This window comes from Dendropsophus ebraccatus, chromosome 1 (assembly GCF_027789765.1).
Source record: "Dendropsophus ebraccatus isolate aDenEbr1 chromosome 1, aDenEbr1.pat, whole genome shotgun sequence".
Classification (NCBI taxonomy): Eukaryota; Metazoa; Chordata; class Amphibia; order Anura; family Hylidae; genus Dendropsophus; species Dendropsophus ebraccatus.
In genome coordinates, this window is record NC_091454.1 from 107,236,372 (window position 1) to 107,259,210 (window position 22,839).

General features: G+C 42.1%; 1 protein-coding gene across 3 annotated transcripts in view; it reads left to right on the forward strand.

Annotated features, from left to right (window-relative positions):
- KCND2 (potassium voltage-gated channel subfamily D member 2) overlaps positions 1–21,800 on the forward strand; it is a 287,947-nt gene extending 266,147 nt beyond the window's left edge. For all 3 annotated transcript variants that reach the window (XM_069976521.1, XM_069976529.1, XM_069976536.1), the window contains 2 exons: positions 10,613–10,857; positions 20,618–21,800. In XM_069976521.1, coding sequence (XP_069832622.1) covers positions 10,613–10,857; positions 20,618–20,795 — 423 coding nt within the window. In that variant the 3' untranslated portion in view covers positions 20,796–21,800. The remainder of the gene's footprint in view (positions 1–10,612; positions 10,858–20,617) is intronic.
- The last annotated feature ends 1,039 nt before the right edge of the window (positions 21,801–22,839 follow it).

The window sequence follows — 22,839 nt, forward strand, 5'->3', positions numbered from 1 at the left end:
CATGTGTCTATTTATTAGGAAATAACTTTTTAATGCTTTTACTCATCTAAGTGAAGTACCTTCTTATGTGTACTTTATTTTTTGGGTTCCCCCTGCTTTAGTACTGCTACATCTACTGCTACTACAACAAGTGGAGGGTATACCATCAGGTTATACAATCACTGACCCTACACTATACATGCATATATAAGATCCCAATTAAAAAAAGAAGACAACTTCCAGTATTAAAAGTTTGTTTTTTGTTTAAATAATTATTTTCTCAGAAAGATAACTAATACAGTCGTGCAATATGCCAGAGAGCAAAGCATTTTCCACAAACACTTCCTGTTCACCATACAGCTTGAGAAATTACCTCCTTCTCCTATCCCTCACTCCACCTCTAGTCTTTTTGCTATGCTGATTTGCCAGTAGCAAAAAGGACTCCATTGGAGACCTCTGAAACAACCAAGATGGGAGCCCAGGGGTATCTATCCAGGGACCCCTTATTGTCTCAAACTTAGACATAGCCTTATGTTTATGTTAGACCCCCTTCTTCAGTCTAATAATGTCATTTAGCCTGGCTGTCAACTCAACAATAGTCGGCGCTGAATATTTCTTTAAATGGTCTCTAAACAGTAGTCCAGCCTCTTCCCATTGTCTTTTATTCTACAATGAGGGGTCCCTCATATATATTGCTCCTCTGTAGTCTCTACTAAATTGAAGCTTTATTCACTGCAATGAATGTGTTATATGACAGTATATGACAGTATATCATAGTAAACTAACTGAGCCAATGTGGTGCAAAAACAAATACTTAAATGTCAACTGCAGCTCAGCTAGATTAATACAAATTTTTATTAAATGTCAGTATATGTCAGCATCTGTATATTTCTTCCTGTTTCTTGATTGAATAATTATGTCGTCTTGTGTTTTGCCATTGTGTACATTGGTGGTATTTACTGTATAGTAAGTATGACAAGGCATGGCTTTAGCTACATTTATCTATATTGCAATCATCAGTAATAATTAAATCTTCAAATTAATGTGCAACATGGTGGCAGCCACTAATGTGTTCCTATTCTTGGAGAGTTACAGAAAAAAAGACAAATTTGGTCAGCTCTCCTAGAACACTATTCACACTAGGCAGGAGCATGTTGCCATGGCTGAAGTTGCAAACACACAAAAATACAGAGAGATGCAACAGCTCACCGAGAATATCAATATTTAGATTACAGATGATAGGTCATAAATGGCCGTTTCCTCTGCAGGTCATCCAAAAAAGCAGAATTAGTATTCAGGGCCACATAGTTTAAAGGGGTATAACAAGGCACAAATTAGGTTGATACATTGTCTCCGCACCAGCCTTATGACTGACCCAATAGACCCAATAGTCCCATCAAGGAGTCTTAAACTCCTACTGGTGCCGGATTCTTCTTTGTGCAGAAAGACAGTTCTCTCTGGTCATGCATTGACTATTGTGGTCTGAATAATATCCCTATATCATAATATCAATGTTTCCAACTCTTTGATTGGATCCAAGGTGCCAAAATATTTTGTAAGCTGGACCTTTGCTGTGCACACAATCTAATCAGTAAGGGTGACTGCTATAAGAAGACTACTGTACCATTTCTGGGTTTCTTAGTGTCAGATGCAGAGCTCCAGATGGAAGATGGATATAGAAAAGGAATCTGCTGTCCTGAAATGGCCAGTGATACAAAGGTTCTTCGAAATTGCCAGTTTTTATCAGCTAAAACCTCTCTCTGTCCAGACTAAGAAAGGGTACATGCGAAAGGCAGAACTCATGAGGCTAGGGCTACTTTCCTCCAACTGAATAAGTGCTTTTCAGCAGCAGCCATTCTGTACTATGCTGATGTCAACAGACATGCATGGAAAAGAATGAAGATGCCTAAAAGAGGTCTTCCCCCAGTTCACTCCAGGTGATAGTCTGTCTCTCCTTGTGCAATATTAGGATGAGAGTTCCCAGTTACAAGTTCCCTCCCCAGTTCATTGAGCTCTTCAAGGTTCTGATCAACTTGGTCTCTTAAAAATTCAAGCTACCACCTTTCCTTCATATTTCTAATACCATGCCATGTGTCGCTACTCCTCATTAGTACTGTTTGCCTCTCCCTATCTGATTCTTGTGACCAGCTGCTAGCCAAACCAGGAATACTCTTGTGTAGCGACCTGGTGTCCTCTAGCTGCTGAAGTCCAGGAGCGGGATAAATGGTGACGACCTAAAGGGCACTTAGACTCCACTTCCTCGTGTGGCCAAATGGCTTTCTCCTGACTTCTTGCAAAGAGGCTGTTGAGTTATCATTTTTAACCCTACTAATGGGGGCCATACTAATAGTCAAAAACTCTGCTGTTAGGCATTTTTCTGCACCATTCCTTTATTTCACTAAGCTATGCGGATAATGTCTGTTATTGGGTGCTTGAGTCTGTTTACTTAAAGGGGTTGGCCACTTTATAGTAAAATAGTTCAGTGTACAGTATTAGTAAGTGTACTCACTGTATATACTGACAGCAGCTCCCTGTGTACCTCATAGAGGTAAAATCAGACTTCCCTCCTCCAGGCTGCCCTGCTCTGTGGTGTTTCTGTCCATAAGATTTTTACAAGTAAAAGAGAGTGTAGGTAAATGTATATCTACTTCTCTAACAACAGATATGCTTTAAAATTCTTATAGTCTGGTTACATTCTCACTTGTAGGATTTAACAGATTTTTTGCAACAGTAAATTACCAATAACCAATTTGATTAAAATTAACTGTATTTGATTAAAAATAACTGTCTGTAGTCAGATTTCAACAAGCATGCTTCATAAAATGTATGGCCATATGGTCCATCTTGTCTGCCTATGATCCTAAATGACAAGAATAAGATTATTTGTGTTCTCCATCTCATAATACTCTAATCTCAAGAACATATGTTAATTCAGCAGTTAATGCCATGATAACAAAAACAAGAAATGATTTTTTTTTTTATTTTGTGATCAAGATTTTGAAGACTATTTATCTGACATTCAAGTATGTTTACATTTCCTGTTGCTATAATTAGAAATGCTTGATGGGACATTATGAAGGCATTGTTATCAGAGCCTTTATTTAAGCCATAAAGAATACTAGTTTTAGTTTACTTTTTTTTTTAGTTATTTCCTATTTACTTAAATTATCTGTGATAAATATAAAAGATGCTAATGATAATGTGACACATATTTTATAGGCTTTAGAGAACTAATGTGACCAGATGTCATCATGAATGACACAGTATGAATTACTTGTTGATTTTCCCACCTAGCTCATGGCACTGCTGGATAGATACTGATAAATGCTTTCAGAACCTTTCATGCCTGTGTCTTTGTTTTTCTTTTCATAAACAAATGCTTTTTTTCAGACTATGACTAGTGTCCAGGAGGTGAGGCCATAGCACCACTAAGGCTGGGTTCACACTGCGTTTTTGCAATCTGTTCAACATATACATTTTATGAAAAAAACTGATGCAATTGTGTGTCGTCCGTTTGGATCCGTTTTCCATTGACTTCCATTATAAAAAAAAAAAAGCAGATCTAAACGAATGCGTTTTTTTAACGAACAGAAAAGTGTTGACTCTAATTTTCTGTACTTTAAAAAATGCCTACACTACACTCAGCTGTACACACTGCTGCTTTAATGTGCCTGCACGCACACTTAGCTATACACCATGCTGTATAGAAAAGTTTATGTCACTGTCCACCTGTACAGCTGATTCTCACTTCCTGATTGGTCCATGTTGAACACACATCCCTTCCTCACTGCACTTATGTGCCCACACAGACCTCTGACAGCAGCCCTGCTTCTCTATTCTATCCTGTTGTACTACACTACACAGTTCCATCCTATATCTACAAACTGCTGCTGTTTTTCAGTTTTATGCACTTACTATACATTATACTCCACATGCTGATTACTATACTGTATAGTAACTTATAATATCACATATTCAGCTGTTTCTCATTGTTTGTTTCATCTGTTCTACATGTTATTCAGAATAAAACATGATTATTTTTGGGATGTGGGACGATTGTCTACAAGCACAGTCCCGAAACGAATTATGCTCATAATCCAAGGCACCACTGTACTAACATTTTACTAACCCACCGGTGAGAAAAAAAATACTCCAACCAATTTTAGTCTTAAGCTGTGTTCACAAATTGAGTTTTAAGCCATTTTACAGTGATTTTATTTTACCTTTCCCAATCCTATAAGCACATATAATAATGCCCATATAAATCCAATAAATTGTGAACACTGTTCACATTATATAAAATGTATATGGCCATTGTATGTAGTGCTTAGAAGACTGATTTTGGTTTACTTATTTGTCTGTATATTGTGCACTGGGTAGTGCATTCCAAGTCAACCTCAGCATCCCTATAGGTGTGCTGCACCTTTTATTGTTATTTACTAGAGATGAGCGAACCGGGTTTGGGTTTGAGTCCATCTGAACCCGAACGTTCGGCATTTGATTAGCGGTGGCTGCTGAACTTGGATAAAGCTCTAAGGTTGTCTGGAAAACATGGATACAGCCAGTGACTATACCCATGTTTTCCACATAGCCTTAGGGCTTTATCCAACTTCAGCAGCCACCGCTAATCAAATGCCAAAAGTTCGGGTTCGGATGGACTCGAGCATGTTTGAGGTTTCGCTCATCTCTATTAACCTCTTAAGGACATAGGACGTACCGGTACGTCCCATGTCCTCATTAGCACTTCAAAGCGGGGCCGCGCGGCGGCCCCGCTTTGAAGTGCCGCGATCCCGGGTGCCGCGTGTAGCCCGGGACCGCCGCTATTAGCGGGCACGGTCCGATCGCCGTGCCCGCTAATTAGCTAATCGGAGGCAGCTGTCAAAGTTGACAGCTGCCTCCGATTACCGGAGGCAAGTTTCCCTGGTGTCTAGTGGGGGAGATCGCTCCTCCGGGACCTTGTCCCGGAGGAGCGATCTCCGTTACTGATGCCGGCCGGGGACGCGTCCAAGATGGCGCCGTCCTCGGCTCGGCACTCGTTTGTTTCCGGCTGCAGCAGCCGAAAGCAAACGAGTGCCGATCTCATGGATCTCTGCAGCATATCTATGCTGCAGAGATCTCTATGAGAGATCAAAGTGTATATACTAGAAGTCCCCCAGGGGGGCTTCTAGTATATGTGTAAAAAAAAAACAAAACGTGTTGTTAATAGTAAAAATCCCCCTCCCCTAATAAAAGTCTGAATCACCCCCCTTTCCCCAGGTTTTAAATAAAAGTAAACAAATAAATAAATAAATAAACATGTTTGGTATCGCCGCGTGCATAATCGCCCGAACTATTAATTAATCACATTCCTGATCTCGTACGGTAAACGGCGTCAGCGCAAAAAAATCCCAAAGTGCAAAATTGCGCATTTTTGGTCGCATCAAATCCAGAAAAAATGTAATAAAAAGCGATCAAAAAGTCGTATATGGGCAATCAAGGTACCGATAGAAAGATCACATCATGGCGCAAAAAATGACACCTCGCACAGCCCCATAGACCAAAGGATAAAAGCGCTATAAGCCTGGGAATGGAGCGATTTTAAGGAATGTATATTGGTTAACAACGGTTTGAATTTTTTACAGGCCATCAGATACAATATAAGTTATACATGTTACATATCGTTTTAATCGTAACGACTTGAGGAACATGCATAACAAGTCAGTTTTACCCCAGGGCGAATGGCGTAAAAACACATTTCCCCCAAATAAAAGAAATGCGTTTTTTTTTTCAATTTCACCACACTTTGAATTTTTTTCTGGTTTCGCAGTGTACTTTATGCAAAAATTCAGCCTGTAATTGCAAAGTACAATTAGTGACGCAAGAAATAAGGGGTCATGTGGGTTTCTAGGTGGAAAAATGCAAGTGCTATGACCTTTTAAACACAAGGAGGAAAAACCGAAAACGTAAAAACGAAAATGGGCCATGTCCTTAAAGGGTTAATGACCTATTCCAATCCCCCTTTACACTTAAAAGGTTAATTTCACTGGAGCTTTTTCCTGTTCTAAATGGAGAGAGGGGAGGTAGGCTGCCGCCAGCAGGGGCGCTTCTGCCATGAGGCAGACTGAGGCTTACGCCTCAGGCGGCAGCTCTTAGGGTCCTGCAGGGGGCGGCAGAATCTTCTCTGCCACTGTCATTTTAGTGAAGTTTAACTTCGCTAAAATGACAGCAGCCCTGATCTCCTAACCGTACTGAGTGCAGTGGCGTTGCTAGGCATTAAGATCCGGGGCCAGTGCCCCAAACAGAAAGTTCACTGCCCCGAATCTTTTGCCTAGGGAATCACTGTACTGCACTCTGCACTCCGGGGCTTGGTGCATCCGGCCACCGGGTCCTGTGCTCAGCTGCCTCCAGCAGGGGGGGGGGGAGTGACGGAGGATTCAGCAGACCACCTGCTGAATGACAGTTATCTGCAGAGTATGTAGAGAGAGAGAGAGAGAGAGAGAGAGAGAGAAAGCCCCTGCGCCCCCCCCCCCTCCCTCTCTCCTGTCACTGTGAGGAGAAGCCGCTCCCTTATCTGGGCGCTGCGCTGAAGATGACCTCTGACCTCCCTCTCCTGCCGGGACCTCTGTGACTGCACCACCTCTGTAAGTATACAGCTCACTATCACTGATATGAGGTGTAGTGTGATGTTCTGCAGAAGCTGAGGTGTAGTGTGATGTTCTGCAGCAGCTGAGGTGTAGTGTGATGTTCTGCAGCAGCTGAGGTGTAGTGTGAGGTTCTGCAGCAGCTGAGGTGTATGAAGAGGTTCTGCAGCAGCTGAGGTGTATGCAGAGTTCTGCAGCAGCTGAGGTGTATGATGAGGTTCTGCAGCAGCTGAGGTGTATGATGAGGTTCTGCAGCAGCTGAGGTGTATGATGAGGTTCTGCAGCAGCTGAGGTGTATGATGAGGTTCTGCAGAAGCTGAGGTGTATGATGAGGTTCTGCAGAAGCTGAGGTGTAGTGTGATGTTCTGCAGCAGCTGAGGTGTAGTGTGATGTTCTGCAGCAGCTGAGGTGTAGTGTGATGTTCTGCAGCAGCTGAGGTGTATGATGAGGTTCTGCAGAAGCTGAGGTGTAGTGTGATGTTCTGCAGCAGCTGAGGTGTATGATGAGGTTCTGCAGAAGCTGAGGTTTATGATGAGATTCTGCAGAACATCATAATACATAATGAGAAAATAATTAGTTTACTAATAGCTGAGGTATCGACGTGAGAATACGTGAGAATAGTTCCTACACAAATGATACTAGTATCGGGGGAGGTGGGGGCGCCATTTTAATTTTTGCCTCAGGCAGCAGAAAAGCTAGAATCGGCCCTGGCCGCCAGACTCCTCTGGAAGTTGTTTATATTCCTGAGGACTAAAAGAAAAGGCAGTTGAAAGAGTGTCCTTACCTCTCCATACTCCACAAAATGACAGTACTGAGTATCGCAGGGGATTTCGCTGGGAAACGTGCAGAGTGAAATCTGCTATGGTACAGTATGTGTGAAACTGGCCTAAGACACATCCAAAAATGTACTTATGTCCTAGATTAATTTCTAGACGTACAAACTGCACATTACTTTTCTTATTATTCCAACATGCATAAAATAAGAGACATGGAAGACATCTCTAAAGTCTCCAGTATAATCTACTTGGAATAGAATATCAGTTACAGCACCTCTGAGAATAACATATTCCCAAGGAGGTAGCTGGAACAATTATGCCTATTCCATTAATAATAAAAGCATTCATCCATCTTGGTAATGTTTCTTGGGCATGATGAATACAACTATAAGGGATATTGCTATCTATTTTGGCTAGTGCTGTGTTATCCATTGTCTACTGCAGGAGTTTTCTGCTTTTGACCTTTTTTTTATTAGATGGCCACTATGACCAAATGTTGACCACATGGTGAACCATTGCTTATATACCCAGCAGAAAGTGTTCAGTTCTGCTACTGTAAATTCAATTTGAAATATACCTATTTATTCCTGAATTCACCTTTTTTGAGGCGCACAACAATGATTTTAAATGTATTGGTGTTTTGCCCATAAAACAGGTGGCACAAACTACTGAAACGGACAACAGATCATGTATAGTGAAGAAGCCTTCTGGACTTTTATATTGAGATTGCTGATACCTGAGGGATTAAATGAGGCTATTGGGTATTAATTTTATGTGGTAAATAATAGTTTTATATACGGTTTTTAAAAAGTAATTTTTTTGTTATATATATTTGAACAGTTTTTTATGCATATTTGTATAGATGCACATGTATTAATGTATGTCTATATGTGCAGGCAAGTATACAGACACATAAATTGTTTGCAATTTGTTTGATTGTGGACACTGTTTATTTTGCATATACCTGTGCTGGCAAGTTATCCTCCTTTATATGATTTTGCTGGTGCCCTTTGCATCAAAGACAAACATGGATGTTTGCTGTAGCAAGCAGGTACTGTTTTGTCGATCTTCTTGAGTCCCTTGCATTGGTAATCCAGTATTTTTGTGTGGCCCCCACACTCTACAGGTGATCATGTTTGATCACCTGACTGGTTGGTGTTCAGAGATGCTGGCAAGATGGACTCAAATGAGTTGTCTCTCAAGGTGTCTCTAAAGTATTTATTACTATATGACTGGACAATAAAAAAGTACACAACTTAAAAATGTAAAACTACATAAATACATATGCAAAAAAGGGGTCCGTGGAGCCTCAGTTACGAGTCTCAAAACACGGGAATAGCCAGATATCCCTCTCTCCAGAGAAGGAAGCCCATTGCCAAGGGGTGCCTCCTAGTGGGGAGAGCACCAAACCACCCTGATACGTAGTCCCTCAGGTCCTCAATCTGTTGCGAGCTTTGGGACCCAAATAGGGAAACACCAGGGTGGCCCCTGTAAGTCAAAGTCTAACTCTGTGGCGAGCATAACGACATAAGACAAGGGTTACCAAGGCTAGGTATCCATCCACAGACTGCAGTTTCGGGGTATTTGCCCCTCGTCAGTGTGGAGCAGGATTCATAAATACATATATACCAATATTATATGTTACATATAATATATAATGTGCTGTCCTGGATACCATCTCCACTGTCTTTTAATACACAGTGATAGGCCCTGGACAGTGGTGTGCTTCTCCACAGAAACTGTACCCTCAGTGAAGTGGAAGATCCTCCTGCTGTCCTGTGGAGAAGCACACTATTGTTTTAAAAGACAGCAGAGATCACATCCAGGACAGCGCATTCAGTGGAAGAGGTGGATTCCATTAAGCAATATATGAACATTTAAATACACATTGTTTTTATATATGCGTAATTTATAAAAGAACAATCCAGCAACATATATACAGGACTATTTTTAAACCAATACTATTTGAATTTTTTTTTCCTTCATTTTTTTTATTCCTCTATTTTTTTTCTGGGACGTACCATTTATATACCACATCTAGGTGTTTTTGGCTTTTTTTTTTGTGTGTATGTGTGTGGTTGTCAGTTTACTGTTCATCATTTGTGCAACTCCCATATTACATTATGTATTGTATAATCATGGTATATGTGTATATTCATGTAGTTTTACATTTTAAGTTTGTGTACAATTTTATTGTCCAGTCAAATAGTATTAACTACTTTAGAGACACCTTGAGAGCCAACTCATTTGATAAAATTTTTGTCTACCTTTATCTCTGGGTATGAGATCTTGTTGTGCAGACAGCAAATCTGAATTCTATTCCATTTCATGCGGAATAGGTAAAGCAGCACATTCTTGTTTATCAAGTTGCAGGAAAGTAGGCTGCTGATATGTAAGTATACTTAATGTGAATCAGAATGTTTTAAACGTATAGTACCTGTGACATTGTAACCCTGCCTCATCTGCTTGTTTAACTACAGTATATGTACTGGGTTATTTGTAAGATGGGTTAAAGGGGTTGTCCAGTGAAAAAAAAAGTTCTTTCAAATCAACTGGTGTTAGAAAGCTATATAGATTTGTAATTTACTTCTATTAAAAATCTCCAGTCTTCCAGTACTTATCAGCTGCTGTAAGTCATGCAGGAAGTGTTGCTTTATTTTCAGTCTGACACAGTGCTCTCTGCTGACCTCTCTGGCCGAGACAGGAACTGTTTTTTATGGGGATTCATAAAAAACTGAGACAGAGTTCCTGTCTCGGACAGAGATGGCAGCAGAGAGCACTGTGTCAGACTGAAAATAAAACAACACTTCCTGCATGACATATAGTAGCTAGTAAGTACTGGTAGATTTTCGCTAGACAACCCCTTTAAGCCCTATGAAGGCTTAAGATCTACAAGGAGTTGGCTTTTACAAAAAGCACTAAATATACTGTACTTTAGATGGAAGGATTAGTGTAGTTTTCTCTGCTGTCAATTCAAATTATAACATGTAGATTGACCTGATCGAGGTGTCTAGATTGCTCTAGATTAAATAACCAAGTCTTAAGGAAGTCAACATATCTAAGGTATTCTGGATACATTTTCTATATGTGAAGTTTGTTTCATATTCTTCTGTGCATATTACTTTTACGGTACTGTATATGGTACATACATGGTGTAGTATTTTTTCTATATGGTTATAATAATGACCTTGTATATATAAAGCATTTTTATTCATGATATTTCATTTTATGACCTAGAACCATGAGTTTGTGGATGAACAGACCTTTGAAGACAGCTGCATGGAAGTATCTACCATTAATAAACCAAGAAATCACAGTCCCTCTTTGTCATCTCAGCATGAAGGCAGTAGTTTTTGCTGTTCAAGAAGAAATAAAAAGAATTTGCCTATTCCTAATGCTACCACATGTAGCCATCATGGAAGTCTTCAGGAGCTTAGTGCTATCCAGATCCAATGTATGGAAAGAAACCCACTACCAAACAGGTATAAAAAGTCTGCCTCTTACTGCTGTTGCTTAAGACTTTTTGTAAAATATAATGAAAATTGTATCTGTAATAACTGCGCAAATTGTGTTTCCAAGTATTCCTCTGTGTCAAAAGTTTTAGTAAAGATGACCGTTAACATTAAAAAGTGACATTACAGAATATAAAATAAGTAATTACAGAAGGAAAACACTAATATGCTTAAGAAATCCAGACACAGTGGCTTAAAGTACCTTCAGTGATCTACTATCCACTTGAAAACCACTAAAGGTACCCATGCATGTGCAATCACTGTCAGCCAAACACTTGCTTGGGTGACAGCTGTCCCTCTCGATCTTTCCATACACACGATCGGCTGAGCGTTCATGTGTTTCAAGGAGGAGTAAGTAGCTGCAAGACTGCTCTGGTGTCAGCTCAACTCTTCAAGAGCAAAAGGATTGGCCTTATGAAATACAACATGTCTGATCCTTCACTACCCTGATATCATCTGCCAGGGAAGAGCTTTCTGCCGCCTAAGGCAAACCTGGGCTGCCGCCGCCCCCAGCCCACCGCACGTTGATTGCAAACAACCCCAGCCCCCCCGCGCCGCTACACACTGCGCACCCCCTCCCCGGAACTTACCGGAGCACAGGGCAACACTGCTGGTACCTGGTGACCGCAGATGCGTAGCACCGCAGCGGACGGCTGCGGCGCACGCACGCGACCAATAAGGGAGAAGGCTGCTGGGCAACGTAGGACGGAGAACTCGGCAGTACGTGGGGACGCCGGGGAACGTGGGCGGCAGGATATGCGGTGAGGCTGTGACTGCTGCTGTCATTTTAGCTAAGTTAAACTTAACTAAAATGACAGCGGTGAGGATCTTGCCGCCCCCTGCAGGGACGCAGAATCTGCCGCCTGAGGCGGAATACTCATTCCGCCTCATGGCAGAAGCGGGCCTGGTCAGGAGGCCCCCATACAGATGAGGCAATCAGATGGCCCTGACAAAATTGCTAAGTTTGCCCAACATATTTTCTAATGTGCATGGAGGGGCTTTTTGAATACGAACCTCAGTGTGTAATTTAAAAATTTTATTCACCTCCAGGCAGCACACTCTATTCAAGGTAATGAGAAGAGTATGGGGAGACTTAAACGGCAGCATTTACCTTTTCTAGCTGAGAGAGAGAAGTAGAAACAAAACTATAATAACTTAAAGTGATACTGTCACCGATTCCAGCACCATTGTGTAGTTTGGCAAAATACATTTTAGAGCGTGGTGTAATCTGAGGCATCATATACTGAAATAGATTGCCTTTATCCAAGCTCCATGATGTCATAAAAGCAGGGCATATCCGCCTTTGTGCCCTCCATCCCAGCTTGGTCCACCACTGTAAAGTACATTTCCCTGTTGATCCTGTACCCTGCTGCGGCACCTGAGTTGGCATCAGCAGGGGGCATGCTTTGCAGCAATGCTCTAAAGCGGTTAGCGAGAAGTAGGGAATAAGTATGAAGGTGTTATGACTGCAGGGTAAAGCCCCTATTATACAGGGTAATACAGAGGAGCAAGCGAGCGCCGACCTGACAGGTCAGCGCTCGCTTGCTACTCATTCCCCAATTGCTGCCAATGCTATTACATGCTCAACAGCAATCGGGTTAGAGCGGGGGGAGGGCTGCCGGGCAATCGTTTAATTTGTCCGGGCAGCCCATAGCAGATAGATGCCGTCTGCTGCCGCTGCCCCTATTGCAAGGAGCGACGGCTGCAGATCATTGCCAGGCTGTTCGTTTGTGTTTCAGCCTGTTCAAAGACAACGATCAGCCGTCATCATGCATGTTGGCTGATCATTGTCTTCTATTACACTAAGCGGTGTAATAGGCCGATAATCGCTTTGTGTAATAGGGCCTTTAGAGTACTCTGAATTTGGTTGTAGTCTGTAGCCAGAAACATTGGCTGCATAGAAGCTGTAGAGGTACATAACCTTTTATACTGTTAAAAACAAAATTGAGTATTCAGCGCACAAACTGTCTAGTATCCTAGAATCAGCTTTTGTCCACCTGTTGTCAATGTATGAAGTTCAGTGTTGATAAAGAACAAAACTGCAATACCTGTTAAGTATGTTGAAGCGGGTCATGTCCCAAACGGAGGTACATAGAGATGGATACGGTTATTTATGTATGATGGCTTAATCCTGCTAGTTGACTTTCAAATACTAAATCTTCTTATGAGAGATGCTGGTGGCGCGCTCTGTTAGTACTGCAAAGGAGATTCTCCACGTAGACTGGAGATTTCCCGGGGATCAGTGACGTCACTATCTGTAATATGGCTCACCGTATAGGCCACAAGTAAACCAACACGTTTCAGCAACTTAATGTGGTTGCCTTCAGGGTTGTGGTATGCTTGCGTGGATCTCACCTTCTTATAGATTATCCAAATATTTGACTTTAGTAGTTGATTGATAAAATTGTCTTTTTAGGAACAAAATGCATTAATTTTAAACTTTGTTTCCAGGGCAGAATTTATGCACAAATATCTGAGTTACATCACAAGGAATTCATCCTTCTCCTATGTATTTGCTGTCTTCCTATATAGAGCTGCGAATTTGGAACTATGTGTATTACTAATAAGCATCAACTGCAGATTCAGATTCGGTTCCTACGAACACGAACCCTCGGCAATGATTACCGCTGTCTGCCCGCTCCGTGGAGCGGGCGGATCCAGCGGGAGGACCGCCTGGAAAACTGGGATACAGCCACAGCCATAGGCTGTATCCCAGTTTTCCAGGCGTTACTCCCGCTCCACAGAGCGGGCAGACAGCGGGAATCTGCTGCCGAGCGTTCGGGTTCATACGAACCCGAACCTCAGCAGGTTCAGACCATCCCTAATCAAAATGCATTGAGAAAAAACATTGGGATATATTAAAACAAGATAAAATCATTGGAGAATTATTGCCCCCACTTCCCAACTTTGGTGGCCCCTACCATAAGATATAAGCCTAAAAGGGATGGGGCGGGGGTATTGGATCTTCAGTCTGAACACTCGCATCCCAAACAGTCTAAATGAAGATTTGGAATTATTTGCCTATCTTTAACCCCTTGCCTCCGCAGCCTGTTTTGGCCTTAATGACCAGGCTCATTTTTCAAAATCTGACCTGTCTCACTTTATGCGCTTATAGCTCAGTGATGCTTTAATGTATGCTAGCGATTCTGAGACTGTTTTTTCGTCACATATGGCACTTTATGTTAGTGGCAAAATTTGGTCACTACTTTGTGTAATTTTTGTGAAAAACATCAAAATATCATGAAAAATTAAAAAAATTAGCATTTTATGAACTTTGAAATTCTCTGCTTCTAAAAAAAGAAAGTCGTAGCAAATAAATTAGTTACTAAGTCACATTACCAATATGTCTTCTTTATTCTGGCATAATTTGGTAAACATAATTTACTTTTTTAGGGTGTTATGGGGCTTAGAAATTTATCAGCAAATTATCACATTTTCGTGAAAGTTTCTAAAACTGATTTTTTTAGGGACCAGTTCTTTTTTTAAATGGATTTAGAAGTCTGGTATCCTGAAAACCTCTATAAGTGACCCCATTTTGGAAACTACACACCTTAAAGAATTAATCTAGGGGTATAATGAGCATTTTGACCCTACAGGGGCAGGAGGAAAGTATTCACAATTAGGCCATAAAAAAATTGAAAATTAAAATTTTCCAGTAATATATACATTTAGATTAAAGTTTCTCATTTTCAAAAGGAACATGAGAGAAAAAGCACCCCAAAATTTGTAACGCAGGTTCTCCTGAGTACAACGGTACCCCATATGTGGGCGTAAACCACTGTATGGGCACACAGCAGGGCTCAGAAGGAAGGGAGGGCCAATTATCTTTTCCATTGCAGATTTTGCTGAAGAAGTTTCTAAGCGTCAGGTGTGTTTGCAGTGCCCCTGTAGTGTCAGCAGAGAGAACAACCCCCATAAGTCACCCCATTTTGAAAAGTGCACCCCTCAAAGAATACATCGTGGTGTGTGGTGACCATTTTGACCCCACAAGTATTACAGGAAAGTATTCAAAAGAAGACAGTAAAAATGAAAAACTCGAATTCTTCAAATAATATGATCGTTCAGTTTGAAATTTCTCAATTTCACGAGGAACAAGAGAAAAAAAGTACCTCAAAATTTGTAACACAGGGTCTCTTGAGTAGAACTGTACCCCATATGTGGGCATAAACCACTATATGGGCACACAGGAGGGCTCAGAAGGGAAGGAGCACCAATTAGCTTTTTCAATGCAGATTTTGCTGCAGAAGTTTCCGAGTGCCAGGTGCGTTTGCAGCGCCCCTGTAGTGCCAGCAGAGTAAAATCTCGCCATAAGTCACCCTATTTTGGAAAGTGCACCCCTCAAAGAATTCATTTTGGGGTGTGGTGAGCATTTTGACCCCACAGGTATTAGAGGAAAGTATTCAAAATTAGACAGTAAAAATGAAAAACTAAATTTTTTCCAATATTATGTTCTTTTAGTTTGAAATTTCTAAATTTTACGAGGAATAAGAGAAAAAAAAGTACCCCAAAATTTGTAACGCAGGTTTTCCTGAGTAAAAAGGTACCTTATATGTCGGTATAAACCACTGCATGGGCACACAGCAGGGCTCAGAAGGGAAGGAGTGCCAATTAGCATTTTCAGTGCAGATTTTTCTGAAGAAGTTTCTGAGCGCCAGGTGCGTTTGCAGTGCCCCTGTAGTGTCTGCAGAATAGAATACCCCCAAAATACACCCCATTTTGGAAAGTACACCCCTCAAAGAATTCATCTTGGGGTGTGGTGACCATTTTGACCCCACAGGTATTAGAAGAAAGTATTCAAAATTGGCCATTAAAAATAAAAAATTTTCCAATAATATGTTGGTTTAATTTGAAATTTCTCAATTTCACGAGGAACAGGAGAGAAACTGTACCCCAAAATCTGTAACACAGGTTCTCCTGAGTACAACGGTACCCCATATGTGGGCATAAACCACTGTATGGGCACACAGCGGGGCTCAGAAGGAAGAGAGTGCCAATTTACTGGAGCAAAACTGCAGCTAGTAATGGTTATTAGAATAGCGCAGTTACTAAAATACAAGAAAAAAAAAAAAGAGGTTACAGGTAATGCGGGGTGATTCCAGACTGTCTGGGGTGGTTGTGGGCAACCTAAGGTGGTTACAGGTAATCTGGGGTGGATACGGACAACATGGGGTGGTCACGGGCAACCTGCTGTGGTTACAGCAACCTGGGGTGGTTACAGGCAACGTGGGGTGGTTACGGGCAATGTGGGGTGGTTATGGATAAACTGAAGTGCTTATAGGTAATCTGGGGTGGGTACCTGTAATCTGGCATGGTTACCACAATCTGGAGGGGGTCATTGGATAATTTGGGGTGGTCAGAGGCAACGTGCGGTGGTCAGAGGCAATCTGCGGTGGTCAGAGGCAACATGCGGTGGTCAGAGGCGACGTGCGGTGGTCAGAGGCGACGTGCGGTGCTCAGAGGTGACATGGCGTGGTCAGAGGCGACGTGGCTTGGTCAGAGGCAACGTGCGGTGGTTACGTGCAATCTGGGGGTAACATGTAATCTGGCGTGATTACGGGCAACCTGGAGGGGTTACAGACAATCTAGGATTGTTACTGATAAACTGAAGTGCTTATAGGTAATCTGGGGTGGGTACATGTAATTTGGGGTGGTTACGGGCAATCTGGGTTGATTACAGACAATCTGGAGGGGGTCACTGGCAATATGTGGTGGTTACGGGCAAAGTTCGGACACATCACTTTTTATCCCCTGTCACCAATCATTTATGGTGACAGGGGATAAAAAGTGCCGGGAGCACATGGTACAAGGGATCAGCGGTATATAGTATACTGCTGATAGCTTGTACCGGGACCTGCAGGGGGGTCCCCGATCACTGCCCCATGCTCTCCGCTACCTCCGGTGGCGGAGAGCATGGGACTTTGATTTATTTTCACTTTTCCATCGCTGTGAACAGACAGTCTGTTCACAGCAATGGCGGCCATCTTGGAAATGATGGCCGCCGGGGGAGGGGGGTTAGTGACTTCCCTACTAGGGGGGGCTGATCTGGGGTCTAAGGGGACACTTATTTAGGAGATGAAAGGCAGTGGCAATGCCGGTTACCAACGGCCGCCACTATAACATTAATAGCGGTAATCGTCGGTAAGGGGGGGCGGCTGGGACAGACCCCACACACTGCCCCAACCCCTCAGTTACCTCCGGTAGCTGGGGGGATGGGGTAGGGGCCTTCCCGACCCTGCAATCTTATTCTGTGCCATCGGCGTAAAAAGCTGATGGCAGCAGAATAAGGCCCATTAGTGACCGCCGTAAAAAACCGTATCGGCGGTCACTAAGGGGTTAATGTAACCGTTTAATAGACGGGGTCATTAAGGACGCGGTGATACCAAATATGTGTATCTTATTTATAGGGGATCATTTATAAAGGGGGGATGGGGATTGTGTATATTTATTTATATTTATTTATTTATATTAATTAATTATTTTTTTATGTATGTATTTATTTATGTGTGTGTGTGTGTTTTTACTATTACTTTTGCAGGTACTTATATATAATGCAGTACAGCACCTGATCTGTGCTGTACTGCATTATATAGTGAATGAGCTGTCAGTGTAGACACTGACCGCTCATTCAAACAATCAGGTCCCTGCACGGTGCAGGGACCTGATCGTCACTAGCCATAGTAACCCAGACGCACCGGGTAGCGTCTGGGTTACTATGGTAACCCGGGCAGGAAGAGGCAGAAAGCGCCGGGCGGAAGGTGGCTCCGTGGTGGGGGCTGGAAGCTCCGGTAACGGTGCGGCTCCGGGGGAGGCTGAAAGCTCCGGGCGGGGGGGCGGATCGGGGGAGGCTGGAAGCTCCGGGCGGGGGCGGATCTGGGGGAGGCTGGAAGCTCCAGGCGGGGGGCGGATCTGGGGGAGGCTGGAAGCTCCTGCAGGGGGGGGGGGCGGCTCCGGGGGAGGCTGGAAGCTCTGGGCAGGGGGGGGGCTGGAAGGACAGGGGGAGCGGGGGGATCAGAGAGAGCTGGGGAGGACATCAGCAGTGGCAGCAGGAGGAGGCAATGTGCCGCAGCCTCCTCCTGCTGCCCGATCAGCGAGGGAGGCAGCAGATCTCTCCATAGACGCTGCGGTCGCAACGACCGCGGCATCTATGGGGTTAACTGACCGGGGGGAGCACGGCTCCCCTCCGGGCAGTAGCAGTGGGAGGAGGCTGTCTGACACAGCCTCCTCCCGCTGCCCCATCTCAGTCAGGGACACAGGGGGGAGGCAGGGAAACCATGACGTCCAGGGACGTCATGATGCATTCTGGCACTGCTTTTCATGATGTCCCTGGACGTCATATTGGGGGAAGGGGTTAATATCCTTTAAAAGCAATTGCAATATGATTAAAAAATATGTAGAGTCCCAAAATATTTCTGATGAACACCTCTAACAAAACAATAAGCAAAATATAAAATAAATAAAAAACAAAAACCATTATTAAAGTGTACAATGTTTCAATGTAATGCTTAATTTAACAAAAAAGAACACTTTCTGCATTATATTAACATCACTAACAACATTATATAAATTGTTCAAATTTCTTAACATATGCACAAATAACTACAATAAATATAATAATATATAGGCTAATCTACACGTACAGTATAGATTAGGGAAGACATCCACTACTGTGTACAACAAGTCCAATATAACAAAGCATTAAACCTGCAGCTTAAGGCCGGGTTCACACTACGTAAAAAACATGGCCATATGTCATAACAACAGCCGTATTTGCACAAACAATGGCCGTTATTTGCAAAATGTTATGACATACGGCCATGTTTTTTTATGTAGGTTGAAAAGAGAAACAGATTGCTGAACTCAGGGAGACCAGCCAAACGACAACACTGCCGGCTGCTAGTGAAAGCACTCAGTGCAATGAAGTCCTAGGTGCATTGCCCCCTGGGAAACATGAATATGTAAAAGAGGAGCCCGTGGAGCCTCATTGAAGAGTCTCAAAACACAGGACTAGCCAGATATCCCTCCGGGAAGGACCCAGCCAAGGGGCAGCTCCTGTTAAGAAACCACCAAAACCACCATATTAAGTGGCCTTATAAGTCAATGTAATTACAAGGGATAAACCAAGGCTAGGTAACCATCCACATACAGCTGTTTTGGGGTGTTTCCCCTCATCAGTGTGGAGCAGGATTCTGGCTAGGTGGGAGCAATGCCTAGTAGAGTCATAAGAGAAACAGATTGCTGAACTCAGGGAGACCAGCCAAATGACAACACTGCCGGCTGCTAGTGAAAGCGCTCAGTGCAATGAAGTCCTAGGTGCATTGCCCCCTGGGAAACATGAATATGCAAAAGAGGAGCCCGTGGAGCCTCATTGAAGAGTCTCAAAACACAGGACTAGCCAGATATCCCTCCGGGAAGGACCCAGCCAAGGGACAGCTCCTGTTGGGAAACCACCAAATTAAGTGGCCCTGTAAGTCAATGTTTCTCTGTTTCTCTTATGGCTCTACTAGGCATTGCTCCCACCTAGTCAGAATCCTGCTCCACACTGATGAGGGGCAACACCCCGAAACAGCTGTATGTGGATGGTTACCTGGCCTTGGTTTATCCCTTGTCATTACACTGACTTATAGGGCCACTTAATATGGTGGTTTTGGTGGTTTCCTAACAGGAGCTGCCCCTTGGCTGGGTCCTTCCCGGAGGGATATTTGGCTAGTCCTGTGTTTTAAGACTCTTCAATGAGGCTCCACGGGCTCCTCTTTTGCATATTTATGTAGTGTGAACATAGCCTAATAATGATACACATTAAGAGCAGACTTATGGGATCATGGTATACCAGCGCAAGGCAGAACCATAACAAGGGAGCTTGGAAAACTTGGGCCTAGTGTATATTAGAAGCTACGTGGCACTGATGTAAGTCAGCATCACATGATTCTGAACGTGCAGTTGCTGCTCCTTAGTGAAACACATAGTTCCGAATCTGCAGCTCTATATTGGAAGACAGCAAATACATAGAAGGATAAATTCCTTGTGATGTAACTCAACTACTAAAAAGACAATTTCATCAATCAACTACTAAAGTCCAATATTTAAATAAACTATAAGAAGGGGAGATTCACACAAGCATGCCACAATCCTGATGAAGGCAACTGCATCAAGTTGCTGAAACATGTTGGTTTACTTGTGGCCGATATGAGGATCCGTACTACCAACAGTGACGTCACTGATCCCGGGAAATCTCCATTCTACGCGGGGAATCTACTTTGCAGTAATATCAGAGTGTGCCACCAGCCCGGGCACTTCTGATAAGGATGTTTGGTATATGAAAGTGAACTAGCAGGATTGAACCATCATACATGAATGAACATTATCCAGCTCCATACACCTCTGATTGGGACTTGACCGGCTTCAAAATACTGAACAGGTACTGCAGTTTTGTTCTTTATCAACACTGAACTTCATACATTGACAACAGGGGGACAAAAGTTGATCCTAGGATACTAGACAGTTTGTGTGCTGAATACTCAATTTTATTTTCATCAGTTCACCTATTCATCAGGTTTACGGGTTTCCTTTCTTTGTATTCTAGCAGCTATTAGTGCAGTGCTGGTGAGGCAGACCATGTAGATATACACAGCAGGTTCTTCCACATACCCTTTTATACCTTTGTCAGTACCATAACCTAACATGAGAAAAATAATAAGCTACAGTATCAGTAACCTCTATCTCTCTCCTACAGCAGGTCCAGTCTAAATGCCAAAGTGGAGGAAACCATCAAACTAAACTGTGAGCCTCCATATGTCACAACAGCGGTAATAAGTATCCCAACACCGCCAATGACTACGCCTGAGGAGGACGGTAGATCAGCGTCCCTAGATTATCCACAAAGGAACATTGTGAGAGTGTCCGCACTATAAACTCTGCTCAAAGCAGAGCATTTTTTTAAAGAAACAACTGTACACAACAGCTTCAACCAGCTCCAACAGGATAAAGAAAACTGCTCAGTCTCCTTGAGATTCCCAAGCGGCAGATTATTTGCATATTAATAATAAAAGACAAACAGATTTGAGTAAGGCAATGGGACCGTATGACAGATCTTCCAATCCAGTACAAGTGTGACTACATACATGAGCACAATGAAAGATCGCCCATTGATTTCCCTTTTAATTTATTTTTTTTTTGCTTTTCTTTTACTTTACAAATGCAACATTTTTATATGGAGACAAAAAAAGAAAAAGCCCTGCAAAGAAACTCTTTTGGAGTAGTAAAATTACCATTACAGCAATGGAAACATTGTGATTATGTTTTCCCTAGAGGGAACATTGAACGCTCCATAGCATAATGAGTATGAAAGAACATGCATAGCAAGTATATTTGTACTTATTGAAATTACATCAGTAATGCATGCAGCTATTCTTCAGAGCAGGGATTCGAGATGATTGAAGTTGTTTCCACCAAACATTATTTTAGAAAAAGGCCTTTCAGTGCGCTCACAACTGGATGAATAATGTTTACAGTATCAAAACAAAGACAAACAAAAGAATTTCAAGAACAGCAGTATTTATGATATCACATGACGTCTTGTACATAAAAAGCGTTTCTCCTGTCGCTTTCTTGTTGGGTTATCTTGTTTGGCAACAAGCGCAATAATTGTGTGTTTGCTACATCACAAGTCTCTATTTATTTTCTAATTCTCAATGTTGTTCAATGAAAAGTCTGTTTTGACACTCAAAATGGATATCTGTGCTTTCTGGTTGATTACGCTACTTCTGTTACTTTGTGTTGGTTGAAAAGAAAATCTGAATATGAGCAGAGATAATAGCTATATTAGCTCAGCGGCGGCTTTGTCGGAAGGATTTTTTTTAAAGAACTCTTTGATTCTGGAACATGCATGAAAATTGATTGTTATTGGTCTGGAATGCTTGTGACGTTACGCTTATTATTTTGTAGTGCTGGTGGTGTCGGTTTTGATGTTCAACATTAATACTCTGTAATTCATATTGTATGTTTCGGAAAAATTCATTTATTAGCTCCATGAACAGAAGTCATAAAAACCAGGGACTCAAAGTAAAAATGTCAATATGTATGCTGCCCCAAATAGGTCTATATAACCTGCTGCGCAATTTGTGGTCTGGAAAACTCCCCAAGAGCGCATGCCCATTGATGGTTGTATTCCTAGTCCAAAGAGAAAATGATGGTGTCATAGAGGTTAGGTGAGATGTGCAGGAATATTCTAGTTCCATTTACCCGTTTAAGCAAATTCTTTGATATTGTAAAGTAATAAGGACAGATGTTTATCCATATGGTTTTATAACAAAATATTATTTTTCCAGTTATAACTAATTCATTCTGTATACCTTTTGTGTAAAAAACAAGAGTGCTTTTGATGGACACCCATACCATCATATTTATAGTACATTTTTCCATTCTATATTGTCATGTTATTTTTATTATTTCAAGTTTTGCAAACTAAAATTGCTAAATATATAGTTTGCTGTCAACAATCAAGCAAAACACATGAACAAACACAATTGTTAACATGTCAAATGACAACCATCATTGATATAACATGATAAGATAAAGGAGGAGTTATCATAAAAATTAAATGAATGATTGTTTCCTTGTAAATTAATGAAAAATGTGGCTTGTTCTTTTTATACAATTGGCTGGTCACGTCAGCCCTGTTTTGTAACATGTTTGGCCTCAAAAGTTCAAAGTATATGAGAGCTATGTCACATAAACATTTTATCAAAGTGTTTAAATGCTTAAAATTTATTTCAGTTGTTCACAGAATTTTTCATAGGGTTTAATATAAGTTTTCTGGATACATTAGTTTATTTATTGCTTTTATTATATATAAAAAGAATACTCACTTCCCTGGGACCCCCAGTGCTCCCCTGCAACATCTTCAGGCTCCCCACACACACCTCTGCTAAGCCTGATAAGAGCAGTGACGGCCCT